The 20,426-nt window shown below is 40.4% G+C and overlaps 1 protein-coding gene across 2 annotated transcripts in view; it reads right to left on the bottom strand.

Moving 5' to 3' along the window:
* Positions 1 to 2,199: 2,199 nt before the first annotated feature.
* The window catches only part of LOC111566547 (ATP-binding cassette sub-family C member 4-like), a 37,406-nt gene continuing 19,179 nt past the window's right edge, over positions 2,200 to 20,426 (bottom strand). For both annotated transcript variants that reach the window (XM_023267200.3, XM_023267199.3), the window contains 24 exons: positions 17,802 to 18,051; positions 16,834 to 16,941; positions 16,621 to 16,710; positions 16,323 to 16,514; positions 15,266 to 15,360; positions 14,644 to 14,730; positions 14,310 to 14,406; positions 13,776 to 13,991; positions 13,557 to 13,694; positions 12,521 to 12,558; positions 11,661 to 11,776; positions 10,736 to 10,882; positions 10,415 to 10,494; positions 10,163 to 10,313; positions 9,944 to 10,063; positions 9,656 to 9,766; positions 9,350 to 9,450; positions 7,973 to 8,164; positions 7,721 to 7,876; positions 6,909 to 6,998; positions 6,634 to 6,806; positions 6,393 to 6,498; positions 6,073 to 6,207; positions 2,200 to 5,092 (listed from right to left, as the gene is read on the bottom strand). In XM_023267200.3, coding sequence (XP_023122968.2) covers positions 5,060 to 5,092; positions 6,073 to 6,207; positions 6,393 to 6,498; positions 6,634 to 6,806; positions 6,909 to 6,998; positions 7,721 to 7,876; positions 7,973 to 8,164; positions 9,350 to 9,450; positions 9,656 to 9,766; positions 9,944 to 10,063; positions 10,163 to 10,313; positions 10,415 to 10,494; positions 10,736 to 10,882; positions 11,661 to 11,776; positions 12,521 to 12,558; positions 13,557 to 13,694; positions 13,776 to 13,991; positions 14,310 to 14,406; positions 14,644 to 14,730; positions 15,266 to 15,360; positions 16,323 to 16,514; positions 16,621 to 16,710; positions 16,834 to 16,941; positions 17,802 to 18,051 — 3,022 coding nt within the window. In that variant the 3' untranslated portion in view covers positions 2,200 to 5,059. The remainder of the gene's footprint in view (positions 5,093 to 6,072; positions 6,208 to 6,392; positions 6,499 to 6,633; positions 6,807 to 6,908; positions 6,999 to 7,720; positions 7,877 to 7,972; positions 8,165 to 9,349; positions 9,451 to 9,655; positions 9,767 to 9,943; positions 10,064 to 10,162; positions 10,314 to 10,414; positions 10,495 to 10,735; positions 10,883 to 11,660; positions 11,777 to 12,520; positions 12,559 to 13,556; positions 13,695 to 13,775; positions 13,992 to 14,309; positions 14,407 to 14,643; positions 14,731 to 15,265; positions 15,361 to 16,322; positions 16,515 to 16,620; positions 16,711 to 16,833; positions 16,942 to 17,801; positions 18,052 to 20,426) is intronic.

The following is a 20,426-nucleotide window of genomic DNA, read 5'->3' as shown; positions in this document are numbered from 1 at the left end:
AAGACATTTAAGGAAATGTTTGAAAGCATTTAAAAATCAAATGATGGTAATTTTATATTATGGTAAAGAAGACACATGTGGTTTTGTCCAAGTCAAATGAATGCAACATCTGATGCAATATGATATTCAGAGGTGTAGAATAGCAGAGAAGCTTATACAAACAGTTCCATCTTATTTATTACTAGAAATTGCTCCTCAAATTTAACGTTGGGTAAAAGTTGCCGTAAAGGGAGCAGCTTAGTCTAATGAGACACACACAGATGAATGACTTACACTGAAAGAGGCGTTTAATGGCATTATGAAGCTACCTGCAAATCAAGTGAACAGTCCTTTCAGTTTTCATACTCAGCCCACATTACATTTATTATCTTCTAGTCTTCATTCCATCTGTATCTTTTAGTGTAGTTTGCTGGAGGCAACACATAAACTCTCTGCAGCTGTCCTTTAACCTCACACTTGGTTTTGAAATCTGTGTCAACATTCTCTACTCAGATGCTTTAGTTTGTGATAGACTGAAAGGAAATCAGCTATCTGACAGAGAGATCCTGCTTTATTGGGATGTAGTGAACCTAAGACCCGAGCTGAGGGTAAAAATAACAGTAATTTTAAAAAGATTAAACCCCATGGAACCACAGAGGAAGAGATGTTTAAGGTAAAAGCTTGTTGCTAAGTTGAATAAATACCTGCAGACATCAGTGAGAAGGAAGGAAAATTTGATGAGATTGTATTTTTCAATATTTTAGTTAAGTCAAGCAGCTGGATTGATGCTTTGTTGTCTTAAGTCAAATGTGAGAATTTAACAGCAGTTACAGTGAAAGATGATGTGAGCTCAGTGATGCATCAGTGAGTCACTTCAGGCTCAAATGGCCAAGAAACAAATCTGTAAAATATTGCATATGTCATTTAAGTCTGAATTTAATCAAGCTTTTTAGGTAAACACTACAATATAATATGTAATGTACTAAAATACACGCATCACTGGAAAAAGAATCTGGAGTACATATAGGCCCTTTAGGAAGATGTCTACTGTTGCACTGCTAAACAAAACAACTGTTATTCACTTTCCAATTTAGAATTTTGAGTTGCTCTAAGCACAAACAAATTATTGCTGGAGTTTTTTTGCTTTAACTGAACCAAGTGAAGGGGGCAAGAGCTTCTTGTAACACTTCTTAACCCTCCTGCTGTCTTCATTTACGGGCAACAAAAAATATGGTTTCCTTGTCTGAAAAAATCCAAAAAAATCAGCAAAAAAAATTCCCAAATTTCTGAAAATTTGCAAAACCTTCAGGAAGAAAATTCCAATAATTCCTTGAAAGCATTCCGTAAAAGTTTTATTTAAAAAAAAAATCCCCCAAATTTGGCAAGAAAATTCTAGCAAATATTTTTTAAAAATGAGCAGAAATCTTCCCAAAAAATCCTAAAAATATCTAAAGTGATTACATATATATCAGTAAAACTTATATTTTCTTTAAGAACATTCACAAAAAAAAATCAACCAAAATCCAGCAAAATTCGCTGGATTTTGGTTGATTTTTTTGGTCATTGTTCTTAAGAAACATTTTTAACATTTCTTTTTTTCCACCAAAAAAATGTTCAAAGATTTCCCGAAAATGTGGACATCAGAAGTTTCACTGTGAAAATATATATATTTTCCCACATTTTCAAACTTTATAATGGGTCAATTTTGACCCGCAGAACAACACGAGGGTTAAATATTCTTCCAAATGACCCTTATCCAGGGAGACCAAAGCAATTTATTTTCAACCTTACAGTTGTGGAGCTATAACAGATTGAGTTTGCTGAGTCTTTTCTAAAATAAAGAGCCTATGATTAAATGAGCTGTATAAAGAGCCCAACAGAGGTTTGCTGGTGTGGTTAATAAAAAGTCTCCTCACTGTCAAAAACTACTGGTTAAGAAGTGATACTACCAAAAAGTAAATGTTGCAGAAACTTGCACGATTAAACAAACTATGTTCACAAGACTGACCTGAAGCCTCAAAAGAATTCTTTAGACTCTTCCTTCTTCCAGCATCACTGTGCTGCAGACCTAACAACACATTATAAAGATAAGGCACTCTGACACAGTTGCAAGAAAAAGCATGTGAACCCTTTGGGATTACTTGGATTTCTGCATAAAATGTGTTCAAAGTCACAACAGTAGACAAACACAGTCTGCTTAAATGAATACCGCACAAAAAATGATGTCATGTTTTTATTGAATACAGCGTGTCAACGTTCACAGTGCAGGGTGGAAAAAGCACTGCCAAAAGCTTCTAAACTAGAACAGATGAAAACTATGACCTATGATAACTTAAATCTACTGACTTAAAAATAACAGGACACAATTGGTATTCTGTGGTATTCTGAAGAGAAAGAAATGGCAGCAAGACCCCTACAGCAGAGAGCAGCTGGAAAGAAGAATGACATAAAATCTCTCCAGGAATGAGTTGAACACTGGCATCCTCTTTAGCAAGGAGGATCGAGTCCGTCATTCAAAATGAAAGTGGACATATGAAGTACTGACAAAAAAAAATGTAACTCAGCAATTGTTGCATTGAATTCAAACACACAGTAAATGTTAACGGTTAATTGCTAATTTTACACAAAAGCAAACATCCTACTGATCAACTCAGAAGCACTGCAATTACCGTAAGGAAAAACAATTTTTAATAATTCGATAATTAAGTGCTATGACACAGAGGTGAGGTCACTTCTCTTGTATACCGTGAATAGGTGCACTTTAACATTTCTTCCCTCACAGGCTACTGAGTCCTGTGAACTGGAAATTATTCCTTAGTCCTCAGATTTCTAGAGAATATATATATATATATAAAGAGTCCATAAGCTTATGTAATTAATTAATTAATTGCAAATAATCGCATTTTTGTCAAATAGCAATTTTTGATACAATAAGTAAAGTTTTTCAATTCAAATAACTTTTGGTTGACAGTTGAGTTGAATCAATGAATAGACAAACATGTTTAGCATTTTAAATTATTAAAATTAATACAATTTTAAAATGGGACACATAGAAAAAAATGATTTTGATGATTTAAGGCCTGGATTTAGTTCAGTTTTTCCACTGTATGGCTATAACATAAGGATAAGTAGCTCAAGGAACTTCAAAAAGTTGAAAATCCATAGATTTATGTTTTCATAGTTTCTGATAAATGGTGTAATTTTGATGATTCTGTTTTTAGTAATACAATTTTTTTATTTATGAACCTTTTTCTAATAAACTAAAAGTTTATAATTAATTTATTAAAACGCACATTATTTTTTAAGTTATCGTTTTCTTCATTTATATTTATCTGCATTTTTCATCCTTCCACTACATGAACAGATTACTGCAAACTCAAAGTGCAATTATAGTGATCATATTCAGCATTTTAAGTTTTTTGTAAACTCAAGCACTTTAAATGTCTTCTAAAGTGGTCCATTATGGGATGGCTACACTGTTGGCTGTTACCAGGACTGTTGTAGCTAACGTTAGCTCTGGTGCTAACAGCAACATGTTTTACATTGAGGTGATACCGTCGGCTTGAAGTGACGCAGTGATCAGAAAACTCTTTGTTGCACAATTTGCACACAACCAGGCTTTTATCCAAGCTGCAATCAGGAAGATTTTTAAAGAAAATTTTCTGCCCAATGTGGTGTCATTTTCCTTCACTGTTCACCAGGCTCGCTTCTGTGCTGTGTATCTTAAATAATGTGCAAACAAAAGTAGTCCTGAAAAAGCAGTTCTTTAATACTGACAACCAGTGCAGAGAACTAACAACAGGTGCAAAATATTCACTTTTTTTGCTTTTGGTTAAAGCTTTGGTCTGACTTAATACTAGAGCTACATCTCTGATCTGCAGACGCTGGCCTCGCCGTCCTCCAAAATGTTCATTGTTCTGTTTGTATTATTTGTCCTTTCTCCATCTGCTATCCTGCTATCCCCCACCCCCCTCATCCCCACTCTCACCCCAACTGGTCAAGGCAGATGCTGCCTTCCCTGAGCCTGGTTCTGTCTGAGGTTTTTTTCCCCTCCCCGCTGAAGGGTGTTTTTGGTTCCTTCCCACAGTTGCTGAACACTCGCTCACTGGGAATCCAAAGGCAACTTTGGATTGTTTGGTTGTCTGTTCTTTGTTCACAGTCAGTAAGGTCTTTACAATGCTACTATGTGAAGTGCTGTGAGAGGACATATGATGTGAACTGGCACTATATAAATAAAACTCAATGGAACTGAATTGAGCAAATGGGATGTAACATAATGTGGACATCAATAGCTGCAGCCTCATTAGGACTTATACTTAATATTATACTTGTAAATAATTAAATTGCAGTTATGCAAGTTTTGAAAACGTATTCAATTTAAAATTGAATATGTTACTAAACAAGACGTTCATAAAAATAAAACTTTGCTGTGATAGAAACGGACACTAACAGCTGAGATTAATAATACTGACAGTAGCAAGATCCATATGAGAATCTCCAAAGAGAGGTAATGTTGACATCATTAAATTCTTAAAATAATACATTAGCCCTGACATGGTCATACTGTGCATTTTCTCACACAGAGTCACAGTTTATCAGCTGTAGTTAAATCAGTAGTTGCATCGTGGCTATCCTCAGGTTGATTCCTGAGGTTTTAGTTTCACTGTTTTATCACACTTAAACAAGGCTGATAGTTGCTTAGACAGTTTGATGAGCTGCTACTAGTTTAGATTTACTCGTCTGTCTATTATTGCGTTATTGAGTATTGTACATCACTTGGTGTGTGTCTAATCTCACATAAATGACAAATATCGTGCGATTCTTCAGCATCTGAATGAAGCTGTGAGGAACAGAAAAGTGAATCTGAGTCTAAATAACAAAATACCGTTACTTAAACATATAGCAGCAATGATACATATCCCATGTCTGAAAAGGGCTTTTAAGTGGGCGGCTCAAGATTGCTCTGTAGTCACTCTAACAAATCCTGTTTCTGAATGTGATGGAAGGCCTCAGGTTTCTCAGTCACTACCTTCATCTGGTGTCCAGTGGAGCAGTCTGGCACAATCACACTCCACTGGCCTCAGCTTGTCAGGACCGCTGTTTTCTCTGTTGCCTGTGGAAATTTAAAGAAAAGCTCATTCCATCGCAAATTATCACAATTTTAGAACAATGTCTGCTCTACCATCTCTGAGTTACGTTACATGTTTACAGTATAAAATGTGAATATTTACATAGACAGCTGTAAAATTTGAATTATGAGAAACACTTTTAAAAGTTGCCTGTCAACCCACTTTCAGCACATTTTTTGTACATTGAGATATGAGGCAATGTCTGAATGTTTGAATCTAAGGAACTATTACAAAAGAAAACCTGAAATTTTCATTGTTATTTCTGGACTAGTACATTAAATAGTCTCTGATTATGGGTGAGAAACCATCATGAAAAGTCCCATATCTAAGTACATATTAGCACGCACACCATATGAAGTTGCATGTTACGTTAATATCAAACAGAGAATACTTTTTAATATGTAATACTTTACTGTCATAACTAACTGAGCAGGTATGACAAGGTGTACTACAAGAACAAAATTATTGCCAGACAACCTGATCTAAGTAGAACAGAGTGCCAAACTTTCAAAGTATAGCTAAGAAAATGCTTTTTTGGTAAATGTATTTTCATTATCATTGTTTGATTGGATCACAGTGGATTCCCTTGGTTTGTATTTGATTGGGAATAAAAACTGGCCTTCAAGACCAAAGTCACAAGTTGGACCTTATGCAGAAAATTAAAGTTTGAGTACATATTTACAGGAACTGCTGAAGAGTTAATCTTCAAGCATCTCTTCCATTAACTACATGAGCTCACCAAGTTTATTTGGTAACAGTTCACTCTGTTTCTCCAGTCTACAAAGTTAATGAAAACCGTTTGGAGCATTTCAAGATGGTTGAGCAGAAGGGTCAAAATGACCTGAGATGGAATAACCCATTTGTAACTCCAAATATGTACAAACTGTCTAACCAGATTCAGATGCACATTTTGATGAACAGCCACCGTTCTGACTCGTGTGTAATGGGGACGTCTTCACCTCACCTGTCTGGCCGCCTCCAGCAGGGCTGCTGCCTCCGTCTGGCCCAGCTGCTGCACCATCTTGTACAGAGCGCCCTCTTTGTTTTGCAGCAGGGTGAAAGGTCGGTCTAACTCCTGGATGGTGCCACCGTCCAGCACCTTGAAGCGGGATAAAGGCCAGCAGCAACCCTCATTTAACTGCTCATGTGTGCTGGTTTAACAGGAGAAACTCCGTGGCTTTACGTCACTGTATTTCGTAGATGTACAGAGTAAAGCTGCAACAAAACACTGCATCTTCACATCTACATTTATGGAGTTTCACTGATGCACACCGCGGGACTCACCAGAATGCGGTCGCTGTCTATGATGGTGTTGAGGCGGTGAGCGATGGTGAGCACAGTGCATTCTCTGAACTTGTCCCGGATGGCTTTCTGGATCAACTCGTCTGTCCTGTGGTGAAACACACCCATGAGCAAAACCGTTGAAAACCAAAACACCCAACAGCATTGTGTCAGAGATGCATGTTCAACTACTCAACGCCTGAACTCAGCTCTGTGTCCGACCTGTGCTTGACCTCTGCCCTACCTGGGGTCCACGTTGGCCGTGGCCTCGTCGATGATGAGGATGCGGTTCTTCCTCAGGATGGCTCTGGCCAAACACACCAGCTGCCTCTGACCCACGCTGAAGTTGGAGCCCGACTCGGCCAGAACCGTCTCCAACTTACCGGGCAGCTCCTCCACCACGGACTTCAGCTGCACCTGCAGGGAAAACGGAGGCAAGTTCCAGGAAAACCTGCACAGTGTCTGTGTGCAACAACGGGAACCGGAGACTCGACTGTTGGGTGTCGATTGGACACTGACCTCTTCCAGAGCTTTCCACAGGTCTTCATCGCTGTGCTGGTTGAAAGGGTCCAGGTTTTTCCTCACAGTGTCAGCAAATAGCACCGGGTCCTGAGGAACGAAAGGAGGAGATGTCAGACAGAAACATGCTTGACTTGACTTCAGCACATCCACAAGCTGGATTTCATCTCACTTACAAAGTTGGACAACTTCAGTTTTATGCAACATCATGTATCTGCGGCTCTCCAATCTCACTGTACACTGTATAATGACAATAAAGCACATTCTATTCTATTGTCTGGCTTGGATCGGCCACCAAAAGGACAGAGACGAACTACAATGGACAGTCGGAACTACACAGGAAATCACTTTTCAGGCCAACTTGCCTTCCATCCAGAACATATACTTGCCCAGAGTCAGCTAAAGGGCAGAAAACACACTGCAGACCATTACAACTTGGACACATGTTCCAACTCCTTCCCTCTGTTAGGTGCTACAGAGCGATTAATGCAAAAACAACCAGACAAAAGAACTGCTTTTTCCCACAGGTCATCACTGTAATATACATATAAAATAAAGGTTAAAGTATTTAAAGATAAGAATGATACATAATAGCAGTCTTTCACCGCTGCTCAGCAGAAATCCTAACAGACTGCATGATAGTACAAAGCTACATGTGCCCACCAGTTGCATAACACACAGTCCAGCCAAAGTCATTGGGTGACGGTCACATGCAAAGATAAATGCCTCCGCAAAGGCAAGCAAAAAGGAAACTTTTGTGTTAAAAAGCATTCAACATATTTAGTTCTTTGAGTTGTCCACTTGTGTTTTACCTGAGGAATGATGGACATCCTCTTGCGCAGGTCGTGGAGGCCGATCTCAGAGGTCACAACGCCGTCGATGGAGATCTTTCCCTGAGGTTCTGCCAGGCGGAACAGAGCCGAGATCAGGGAGCTTTTCCCGGCACCTGTTCTGCCCACAATACCGACCTGATACACGGGACAGAAACAAAGTCGGTGACTGGCGGACATCCGCTGCGTTTTCATAAAGCACACTGTGTCCGTCTGTAAACAGAGATGCGTCACCTTCTCGTTGGGTTCAAAGGTGGCGCTGATGTCTTTCAGGATGATGGGGCCGTCTGTGCTGTAGGACAAGCTGACCTGCTCAAAAGTCACCAGACCTTTGCTTGGCCAGTCAGGAGGAGGACGCCTCTGGGTTTCCCAGGGTGCTTCGCTTTTCAGCTCTGTGTACTCCACCACCCTCTCCACAGATGTCATCTGAAAAGACAAAAGGTTCTTTTCAGTTCTGCTTTTTGTGCTCTACTTTTACAGTTCCTCATTGCTCAGAAGTAGAGTCGGTTGTGTTTAATATTGAAGAATATCACAAATCACTTTTCAATTTGTTGGCCTGCTGATTCTTTTCCCTCAGTTCGGCCTATTACAGAGATATCCGTGTTAGCATATTCACTGATCAGGCATACATTATGACCACTGACAGTAGAAGTGAACAACATGCTGGCAGAGGCAGTGTACCACATATATAGACATTTCTGCAGACCATGTACACCCTTTCATGGAAACGGTATTCTCTGACGGCTGTGGCCTCTTTCAGCAGGATAATGTGACATGCCACAAATCAAAAATGGTTCAGGAATGGTTTGAGAAGCACAATGACCAGTTTGGGGTGCTGACTTGGCCTCCACATTCCTCAGATCTCAATCCAATCGAGCATCTGTGGGATGAACTGGACAAACAAGTCCAATCCATGGAGGCCCCACCTCTCAACTTCCAGGACTTAAAGGATCTGCTACTGACATCTTGGTGCCAGATACCACAGCACACCTTCAGAGGTCTACTGGAGTCCATGCCTCGATGGGTCAGGGATGTTTTGGCAGCAAAATGGGGACCAACACAATATTAGGCAGGTGGTCATAATGTTATGCCTGATCGGTGTATGCTGTCTAATATGAGTGCTTATATTTTTTTTTAAAAAAACATAGTGGAGACAAAGAGACCCATAGAACAAAGCACAATATGGCTCTTTCAATTGCAATATTATATGAAAAATAGGTATCAGCCCCAAAAACAATCCAGTATCGGTCAGGCTCTAGTACAATCCAGATTTCAGCAGATCAATGAAAAGTGTCTCAACCCTTAGTTCCATCTTCCTCCTGACTCAAGCGCTACAACACTTGCAGAGACAAGTAAAATATGTAAAATGCCAAGCAAATACATCTATCCATTCATCCTCTGCAAGCGCTAATTATAAAGATCAATATTTAGCCAACAACACAACTGAAGATCTGAGTATTTTCTCAGCTGCAGAATGACTCCAATCTGCTGCTGAGTTATGTCTCCTGTCTGAACAGCTCAACCAGCTAGACGACAATAAGCTGGGCACAAAATCATGTGAAAATCAAATGAAAAAAAATATATACAAACATATTTCTAGATATGTCTTACCATGTTCTCCACCTCGGCGCTTTGTCTCACTGTCCACTGGAAGTTTCCCACCAGTGTCAAAGCATAGGTCAGCACCAGGCCCACCTCTCCAGCCTCCAGTCCTGATACACAAAACACAAAATCAAAGCAATTAGGCTGTGCAGCTGATACAAATACTTGTCAGCTAATCAGTGTGAGTGATTTGAAGTGTTGCACACATCTCAGCAGTACCCTCCTTCAAAAAGTTTACAGTCAGACCCCACCACTTCCTGCAGTTTCACTGTATGACAGATGAACATCTTTCTGTGTGGAAAAACGGTTCCTCACCATCTCTGAGCAAAATGCAGCCGAAAGATGTGACAGTGACAAATATGGAACAAATGCTGTCAAGGCGAAGTGCAAACCAGCGTGACGTCATCAGGAACAAAAACCACGCCTCTGAAACAAAAGAAAACATAACAACAAGTTATGACAGAGAGTATGTTTCCAGCTTAGAAGCCTTGTATTCACTGGCAGACAAAACTCCAAACATTCCAGTTCTACTAGTTCCAATTAACTCAGATCAGCTTGTAAAGTCTAAATGTTAACTGTGAATCTGCAAAAGAAACATCAAACCTGAGTGCAGGTCCTGATGAGCATCAAAGGTTTTCTTTAGTCTCTCCTGAGCCCTGAAAGCTCGGATCGTCCACAGACCCTGAAGAGATGAAGACAGGTGGGAGAAGACTGGACTCCGGGCTGCAAGAAAACGTCAGAATGAAGCCAAAGTCTTTTAACTTACAGCTCAAACGATTTATTCGTGCACAGAAAATATTTGACACAAAACCAATAACGTACTTGTTGACTCAAGACGTTTGATATCACGTGATGTACTGAGGTAGAAGCGTCTCAAGTACAGAAAGATTATAAGCAGAACACCAACAGGGATGAGGACGAGAGGAATGATGGCGGTTGCCACAGCGACCACACCAGCATTCTGTAGAATTAACTAAAAAAAACATCACAAGGTGAGGAATACTGTAAATTCAAGAAAAAGTCATATTTAAGCAGAAGTAGCGTGCAGTAGTCAAACCAAGAGAAATTCCTCACTTGATAAAAGTCCACAAATGTGATGGGCAGCAAGGAGTCCACTTGGCTGATGTCTTTGGAGAACCTGTTGAGAATTCTTCCTACAACATGGGAAAAAGTTACTTTTTACTAGCAGGGCCATGTAGGTTAGAGTTTAAACCCACATTTTAAAAAAATCTCTTGCACTACTTGAACTTGAGACCTATAGTATATAATTAACATACTCAGACTAATAATTGAGTGATTTAAACAACAAACACACTCTGGTTTACCCACACAGAAATTAAGCTACATATCCTTTTTGCCCTCTTGAACGCATGATAAATTCCCAACAGGGCTCACCTACAGGGTTGACGTCAAAGAAGTGAACTGGTGTGCAGAGGACAGCGCTGAACATGCTGTTGTGTAGAATCTGACCTGACCTTACCAGCCGATTAAATATTATTAAACTCCTGGCATAACCGAAGACCACAGCAGCCGCTGTCAAACCTTGAAGTAAAAAGAGAAGGATTATTTTGGAGCAAATTCTGTAATCTTTTGTTTTCCAGAAGAAAATTCTTTTCAATTAAGATGAAATTAGATAGTTTAATTAGATTAGACAGATAAGGCAGACAGACTGATAAATGGATTAAAAGGAAAAGCAAATTAACAGCACCATGCATTGTTTCTTTTTTAACATCAAACGTCAAAATAAAAACCCAAATTACAGTATTATAAGAAACGTGTCAGGGAATGGCAAAATTAATTTAGAAGAATACTTATCAGTTGAAGTCACTGGAAAAAATGAAAAATGTCACCCTTATCTTGTGTTGACTTGTGTTGCAGTTTTATTTAGTGGGAGGTGCTTTGCCATTTATCCATATTACTCCTTACATATGACAGGATATCATAAAACCTGCCTCAGTGAGCATCAAAACTTGCATTTTGACACAGAAGATGCTGGAACAAAGAGAGGTTGTGCAAGGCAAATCCTCACCAAATATTTAATATGTTCCTCACCCAAGACAGAGTTGAAGGCTTAGAGTTCATATTGTATCTTCAGTAGGAGAGATTTGCAAATGTAGTGTAGCATCGTTACACAATGATGCCTTTTTCTGTATTGTTCCATATGACACAATTATTTGAATTAATTGCCTACACAGAGTTTCTTTTGCTCTGTCTGTACGTGCTCCTTCACATTCAACACATCTGTTACAGGTTACAGTGGGGAATTCTATTGAAGATGGGGAATTTCATGGCGTGAGAACTGTAGGAAGAGCAGGCTTACCTGAGTAAATGCCAAGATGAAATGTGAGATTCAACTCTAGATTTGAGTGAGTAACATTAATTCCATTCTTCATGTCAACCACAGTTGCTGTGCTGTTAGAATATTCTTGTCTTGCCCTGTCAGATGACAAAAAAAGCACATCAGACCAGGCACACCGCATAACATAACAACCACTTAAAAACCACCTAAATTGAAACCAGTAAAGAATGCATTTTTGCTGTCAGTTCCCAGAGTAAGGGCTTCTTGCAATGCTGCCAAATGTTTTAAGGCAGTCTTTGCACACAGTGGCATTGCCAAATGATCTGAATGTGAGTTTGAAAAAATAATTGGGCTTAACTACATTTCAACACTCTGTTGGCAAGTTATTATGTAGTTTTTAAATGAATGAGAATCAGGACTATATAGAAAGAAGAAAATTAATCTAAAAATCAGCGGTACAGTAAAAAGTAGAGAAACTAAGCGCATTTCCTACTGGACTGTGACACAAATATATTTCCAGAATATTTCAATGCTGTGCTTCTTCATAGCTCTACTTCATTATTTTGAAGTGGAAAAAAATGTCAGCTTTAGTTGCTTTACACATTCAGATTTGACCTTAATCAGAACATTGATTGTTCTAGATTTGAAGACTGAACATTTTACAAATACCTAAAACCACCTCCAGCACCAACAACATTAAAATATCTTACATGTTAATGCACCGACAATAATTAGCTTTATAACATTCTGAAAAGCACTAGTACTTTTAATATTAGTTTCAGCAGCGTTCCCATTCCTGCCCTATTAGTCTGATGTACATTAAACGACTGCATCTTCAGTTATTTGTCATGAAAACATATCTACATGAATCAAGTGCTCACCAGTACACCAACCACCAGTCCTGCAGGATATAGGCAGCCTGTAAAACAAAGTTCAGTCAGCATTTTGTCATGGATGCAACTTGCATGTCTGTTAGGAACACTTAGTGTCATGATCCCAGCTCCAGCCCCTGTTCCTCTCCTTCATTCTCCCTCCTGGTCTCTCTGTATCTGTCTGTCTGTTTTAACCTGTCTGTTCTCTTTGGCTTCCTCTGTCTATCATCTCTCCCTCTTGTCTCTTCTGCTCTCCCTGCTACACCTGCCGGCACTCAGCTGATTATTGCAGGTGACATGCATTGCAGTAATCAGCTCACCTGCCCACAATCTCACCTGCTCACTATTTAAACCCTGTTCATTCACTTACTCTCTGCCAGATCATAAATTCACATCCCTTCAGCGACTCACATGCCTTCATAGACTCTGATCCCCTCTTGGGTTCTGTTTTCCCCATGGACCCAGCTCCCCCCCTGTCTTGCCTTAGCTAGTTGTTCATTTTTGAGTTTTATGGTTTGTTCAGCTGACAGTTTAAGTCAGTTCTGAGTAGGTTTCGGTTTAGTTTTCCCCTTTTTATTAGTTATTAATTTTGTGAAAAGTTTGGTCTTGGTTTACCCCACAATCCAGTTTCCCTTTCTGTGTTGTTGTAGTTTTCGTCTGGTTAAATAAAACCCTTTTCTTTATTTGCCCGTCTGTAGTTTCTCTGTGTCTGCGCCTGGGTTCTCCAGCTCACCCTGTAACGCTTCTCAAACGATGTGTCAACAGGGATGAGACAACATTGTCCCTAGTTTTATCTTGGAGCAGAATCTCTGTTCAGTGAATGAAGTGAATATATCATTTTGGAATTTTCTTCCTTTGAAAGACTTTTGACTGTCTTTTTGTATTTGCTGTAAATTCTTCGACAACACTTCATAGCAATTAAAAGTACAAAAGAATGACCTTAACATTGCTATTGTGGTTTTTTTATTATTGTAATTTGGTTTATCAGTCTATTTCATTTTCATATCGTTAATGTTACTTTATTACAGGTGTAAAGTTTCCTTACCTCTGCGATGATACTGAGCAGAACTATAACCAGTAAAACCAGAAGGCTGCAGCTTGCAGTAAAGTATTTAAGATAAATGTGACTGCTGACATTTCCTTCAGCTCGACTTTCTTCTGCAGAGGCCACAACTGTTTGAACCTGCAAAACAAGTATTCAATTTGATGAGTTGTGGATTGGGTTAACTAACGGTAACATGATGTTCTTTATAGTTTAACCTACAGGAGGCTGCTCAGGGCTGTTGCTCTCTGCTGGCAGGAGGCTGCTATAAGAACACTGTGAACTGTGTGAGAGATTCGTCCTCTGGCTGAATAAAGACTGCATTTCCGGATCAGCTGATCGAGTTCGGTCTTGTTCCTCCTCAATTCTCAGCAAGGACACCACGTCCAGGCCAGAACACTGAAGCTCACTGTAGGTTCCCTGGCCCATGATATGACCCTGCAGGGACAAATAATGAAACCACATGAAGGTGAAATAAAATGCAAACTAAAAGCTCAACAGACCACCTGCTCTCCTCTTTAAATGTTCTCAATGTAGCGCTGAATATCAAGGAATTGTTACCACACACATTTACTTCATGGCAAAACAGGGAGGGTGTGTTGCAATAGAAGATAATCTAAATCATTTCCAACACATTTGTCTTTGCAATGACCTTAAACATAACATCTTTGTAACTGGGATATAGTAAAAAATATACTGGGCTCAAGAAGCAGTGGCAAACTTCATTAAATCATTTCCTTCTAAAGGGTCACAAACCTCCTTAAGGGCCAAAATGTGGTCAGCTGCCGTCAGATGCTGCAGCTGGTGGGTGACCAGGACACGACACTTGTTCTTCAGCAGGCCACAGATACACCTGATTATGAACACAGACAGACGTCACGTCATTCAGAAATACCAGGAGAAGCACTTCTGTCATAGATCTGACACAGCTGGACTGATTGCATGAAAAGTGCAGTTACTAAGTGTGCTATTTTTGTGACTGATAAAACGGTATACAAGAACAATTAGTATGCATTACACACTCATTAGAGTTAGTGTGTGTGTGTGGAAGGATTCAGGGACAGACCGGACAAAACAGCTCGTCACTCACTGTTCAAAAAGATGTTTTCCGACTTCTGCATCCACGGCACTTAAAGGATCATCCAGGAGGTAGATGTCTGCCTCCTCATACACAGCCCTAAAATCATTCAAATCATTCAAACATAAATTTCTAATTTAGTTGAAGCTTCCAGTGTCACATCAATGTGCACATATACATGAGTTTCACATATACATGAGGTTGAGCAAACAGAAGGGTGCTTCAGGGCAGATTAACAGCTGCCTCTCGGCTGAGGTGAGAAACATACCGTCTCGTTTACATCAGAAGATTTATGACAAATGCCATCTAACATGCAGCTAGTGCCTTTTTTATGTTTTCCAACTTGTTTTCACTAAGTGTTCCTTCAGCAGTAATGTAGATATGATCAAAAGCTTACATACACTTGTAAAGACCATGTATATCATGGCAGCATTGAGCTTCCAATGACACAGTCTTATCTGCCTCTCAACTAAGATGAGAAACATATCAGGTGACTCACACCTGGAGAATGCAGAGAAATGTCATTTAATGTGTAGCTGCTTGTTGCCTCATGTATAAGTTATGTAATGTGTTTTGAGGTAGCATTCTGTCGGCTGGATGGCAGACACGGTAGCTGTGACGACTGTCCTCATACCTGGCCAGGTTGATGCGAGCTTTCTGTCCCCCGCTGAGTGTGGCTCCTCTGTCACAGATCAGCGTCAAATCTCCATCTGGGAGCAGCTCCAGGTCCTGCACTCAAAAACAGCGATGCTCCAGACAAGTACAACATACCTGATTGCTAAAACTGAGACAATTGTTCCACCATTCAATAAGTTTTTCCCCAACTGCCTTTAACTGCCTTGGCTGTGTAAAATGTCAAATATATAAAATAACAAGACCCAAAGCCACAATAGTACAAAACAGGCTTCATTATTGTCAACGTAATGTGCTATGTATGTTGCAAAATGGTGTCCCATTCCTGTGTACGTCCATTCCAGTTCTTGCAGGCTCGCATTCTTATCAGGTGACATCAGTTAAGTCAGAGGGTTGAGTGGTTAGGCTTTGGGTGATGTTAAATTTCTCGCGTCTGAAGGTACATGAGGGTCCACGTGACATAAATTTTGTTGCTTCCCCAAGTCTGGAAGAGTTCACACGAGAACCTCTGCACAAACCTGGTGCTGCCCAAAATCTGTATCCATGTTTAAATCCATGCACTGCAGCTATGAGCATGTAATGAGTAAGTAAACATGGATGTGACCTACTGCACTTGCACAAGTCAGCATCTTTTAGGCAGACTACAAAATTAGTACATTAACAACAACTACCTGTCCACTGGTGCCCATACTGGACAATAATCAGGCTGTAGGGGGAGGTTGGGCTAAACAGATTAACAGCTAGATGAATGCGAGGAGAAAGTCACTGATCTGACAAGTGTTCTGGATTAAAATCACACTCCACCTTTAACACAGAAGTTCATATGCAATCAGAAAAGAAGCCAACCAAATGTGATCTGTGAGCTCAATGTGTCTGTGTATTACAAACTAAATACATTTGGGTTTTTTTAGAGAACGGAGGAGTCAACAACAATTCCCAAAAAAGGACACAGTCACTGGAAAACAGTCACTGGTGCAGAGCAGCTGAGGAGCTCAGATCTGGTCACCTGTGACTGTCCTCCATCACAGGATGTGGTTTACAGCAGGGTCATATCTCACCTTCTTCAGAGCACAGGCTCTGAGGACTCTCTCGTACTTCTTGAGGTTCAGTTCTCTCCCAAACAGGATGTTGCTGCGGATGGTTCCAGGGAACACCCAGGGCTGCTGGGATGCGTAGCTCAGACTACCTTCAACCTTCAGTGTCCCAGTGTCATGAGGCAGCTCTCCCAGGATGGCGCTCAGCAGGGACGACTGGTGAAAATATCCATGTTAGGGACATGTGAGCTGAATATGAAGTGACATGCAGTCAACACTTTTTCAAACCTTTTCAATTAAAGCTTTACACAGATGTACTCACCTTTCCAGATCCTACTGGTCCAATTACAGCCAGAAGTTGGTGGGACTTTGCTGTGAAAGAGACATTCTGCAGAGATGGTGCATCCAAAGTCTGGCAGAAAAAGACAGCTGATGCTGTAAAACTTTTTAGAACAGATGGTACATGAGACAGATAAGGAATGCAATTCCACTCATCGTCCACTGTGAAGTGTCATTTTAACATTACAATGTTCACCTGATCCCAGTAGCAGGTCAGATTCTCAATCACAATAGAGTTTTCCCTCTTCTCCCCCAGTGGCACCTCAGAGTTTTCCCTCTTCACCTCTTCCAGCAGGAGGAAATTCTGGGAAGGTGTTAATGGACACACATACTTTTAGACTATAACCAAAGAGCTGGCTGCTGACTGACATTCTACAATGCCATAACACTACAGTCTCACCAACATTAACCTCTGAAAAGCTTAACATATTATTGTAGCTTATGATTTGTCCTCTCTTCGGGCTGTGGAGCTACATGTTCCTGAAATGCAGTCACTGACCTAACCAACCTCCCAAGTGTGGCCTGTTCGCTTACATATTTTTTGTCTGTCTTCTATCTGCTATTCGCTTCTCTCTTCTCTTTACTCTAAGAGAGAGGAGATCAGAGCAGAGCAGACGAGAGGTGCTCAGTGCATTACGCCATCAACAGTCTGCCAGCAGTTTAGGCATAACTAAGGGATGCTTCAGGATCACCTGAGCAGCCCTAACTATAAGCTTTATCAGGAAGGTCTCGAGCCTAATATTATTAGAGAGAGGGTTTTTGCCCCCTGAAACAAAACCAGGAGCGTTCCCACAGCAGAGAAGCCTGATAGCCAAAGGCCTTCCCCTCTGCTTTTGGAAGCTCTAGTAACCACAGGTAAACCTGCAAGAGCTTTGTGTGTTACGAAAATAACTGTCCACTCGATTCTGCATTTGATTGGAACCAATGAAGAGAAGATACAATGGAAGAAACGTGACCTCCCTTGCTGGAGGATCAATACAAAAGCTTACTAATAACTCTGGTGGTTAAATAACTGGGTGTAGATTCCAAAGTTTTGATTTACATAACAAAAGAGCAATAATTTTGTGGAAATAATGCAAGATACATCCGCTGGTTAAACACCCTAAAAATTTTACAGCTGTTAAACGTTTGAATGCAACAGTTTATAACAGAGACCAGAATTACCTTAATCCTGTGAAGACTCACAACTGTTTCTGACAACTTCTCAATGGCCAGAGGAAAGAACAGAGTGACTGTGAGCTTAATTGTACCATAAAGAGACACAGTGACAAACACGCTGCTGGCAGTGATGGAGTTTCCCAGGAGAGCGAAGGCAGTAAAGGTGACAAAGACAATGATCTTGCTGCTGGCAAAGAAGGAGGCCATGTTGAGTCCTCGTAGGTAGGAGCTCTTCAGTATCTGACTGATTTCTTTCCTAAGAAAATAAGACAAAATATGTGAGCTTGGTGACAAAGTTAAAGGAGCACCGTTGTTGGTTTTAACTCTATAGTGTATTTAGTTAATTCTTTCATATCACAGAAATGAAATACTGAAAAAAATAAATAAAATTACCCTTTCCCACAGCTGTAAATCTGGTAGGTAATCATTTCAGAAGACGGCTACCCCAAAACTCACATCCAAATGGAATATCTGTAGATCAGACGTTTACTACAAAAGGATCACTCACAGCCCTCTTTGAGACAATAGGACATCTCCCGCCTCCATCAGAATCTGATAAGGGTCATAAAGTCCCAATTGTGACAACAACCACACCTCTGGAGAAGAGGAGATTGCATTTTTCACTGTGACCTCCTGACCTTTTTCTACAACAATGAACTGAACAGTTTTAAATCCTCAAAATAATGAAATTTAGCATCACCGGAGTGATGATCCCAACATCTGGACTCAATCTGAGTCCAATCTCAATACCAGGTTGATCAGGACCAGGATTAAAGAAGAACACACCAAATCTCAAGTGTTTTTGGAGGACGAATACACATGATACACACACTCCCTTCTCTCTGTCACTGTAGTAAAAGACACAAGAAGATTCTTATTCCAAGCATATATATTTCCTATTTCAAAGTCCACAGCATTCGATAAAGATGAAGCCAGTTGCTTGTATTCATTTTCTGTACAAATATCTAAAAATTCTGTAAAACTTTGTTCAAGAAAGACGAAACATTTCACCATGGACTCAGTGACACCACATTCCTTCAGGTACACAATTTCCAATTAGCTTTTTAGAAGGTAAGTCATGTGTAAGCTCCCACATCTGTCACTTATTACCAAGCACTCAGCAACCGTGGCTTAAATATTGACAATAAGGAAGTTGCATAAAGGGTCAAAGAGAAGTTGTGCTTGCCTTGCTCTCATTATCTGTGCCAATGGAACTGCCAACATCCTCATTATCCTCAATATAATCAATAGAAACTCGGGGAAACTCAAAACAACTCTTCACAACCATAAATTATCTCCTAAAACCCAGAACATCCTCAGTTATTTGTGCAACAGAGGATCAGTGCAATAAATTTTGTGACTTTTTCTCACTCAAAGTGGACAACATTCGTGGTCCTCTTACTCCAACTACCCGCATGCCCTTAGCATCTGTTACTCCTGACCACAGCTTTGCAGATTTTGTGGAGGTGGAGGAGATTGAATCAGTGCTTCGTCAAATGAAACCATCAACCTGTGCTCTAGACCCACTCCCTACCTTTCTGATAAAATGCAACACTTCAGCACTCAGCCCCATCATTACCACAATTATAAACTGTTCACTCCGATCTGGTCATGTTCCACCCACTCTCAAAACGGCTCTGATCAAACCCCATCTCAAAAAACACAATCTTAATCCTGAAGACCTGGCCAGCTACAGACCTATCTTGAACCTTCCATTCCTTTCGAAGGTTCTGGAGAAGGCTGTAGCTGGCCAGCTCCACGATCATTTATCCACATACTCACTATACAAGAAATTCCAGTCCGGTTTCCTTTTAGCCCACAGTACAGAGACAGCCCTGGTCAGGGTCACCAATGACATTCTGGTGGCCTCTGACCAGGGCTCTCCATCACTTCTCATTCTTTGGGACTTAACGACTGCCTTTGATACAGCTGATCACAACATCCTTCTCCACCGACTGCAATGCAATATTGGTCTGTCTGGTACTGTGCTAGACTGGTTCAAATCATTCCTGGCAGGTAGAGCTGAGTAAGTGGTCCTGGGGGAAGCCAAGTCAAGGCCCCACTTTGTCACCTGTGGGGTCCCTCAGGGGTCTGTCCTTGGTCCCACCCTCTTTAACATCTATATGCTCAGGTCTACAAAGCGTCAACAGCAGTTTACATAAACAGAACCACAACCTAAAGATAAGATAAAATAAGCTTTATTGATCCCACAGTGGGGAAAGTTCAGAAGAATATATATAAGAGGATGAGGTATCAGTTATTGCATATAAGTAGGTCGATCTTTATTGACTTCTTTATTGCCTGTTTATATGTTAATGTTGAGTGTGTTTTAAATAGTAACTACTAAAAAAAGCTGCTGCATCTGAGTGTTGAGGAAACCAATATAACTATTTCTTCTGTAAAAGGTTTTGGCTATTTGGTATAACTGAATCTGGGTCTACGCGGGGTTAATGATTATCAGCAGGATTGATTTTGAGGAGGTTTTCTCAGGAAGAGCCTTGGGATGTCTTTACTGAGAACTATATGGACTATAATTGATGTACAAAGTACAGGGCAAACAGCAGAAAGGATTAGCGGTAACACAGAGAGAGGATGCTTGGAAAGCAAAATCTAAGCTGCTCTCCAAGATCA

This window comes from Amphiprion ocellaris, chromosome 24 (assembly GCF_022539595.1).
Source record: "Amphiprion ocellaris isolate individual 3 ecotype Okinawa chromosome 24, ASM2253959v1, whole genome shotgun sequence".
Lineage (NCBI taxonomy): Eukaryota > Metazoa > Chordata > Actinopteri > Pomacentridae > Amphiprion > Amphiprion ocellaris.
The sequence above is the reverse complement of the archived record's forward strand: the minus strand, read 5'-3'. Positions and strand labels throughout refer to the sequence as shown.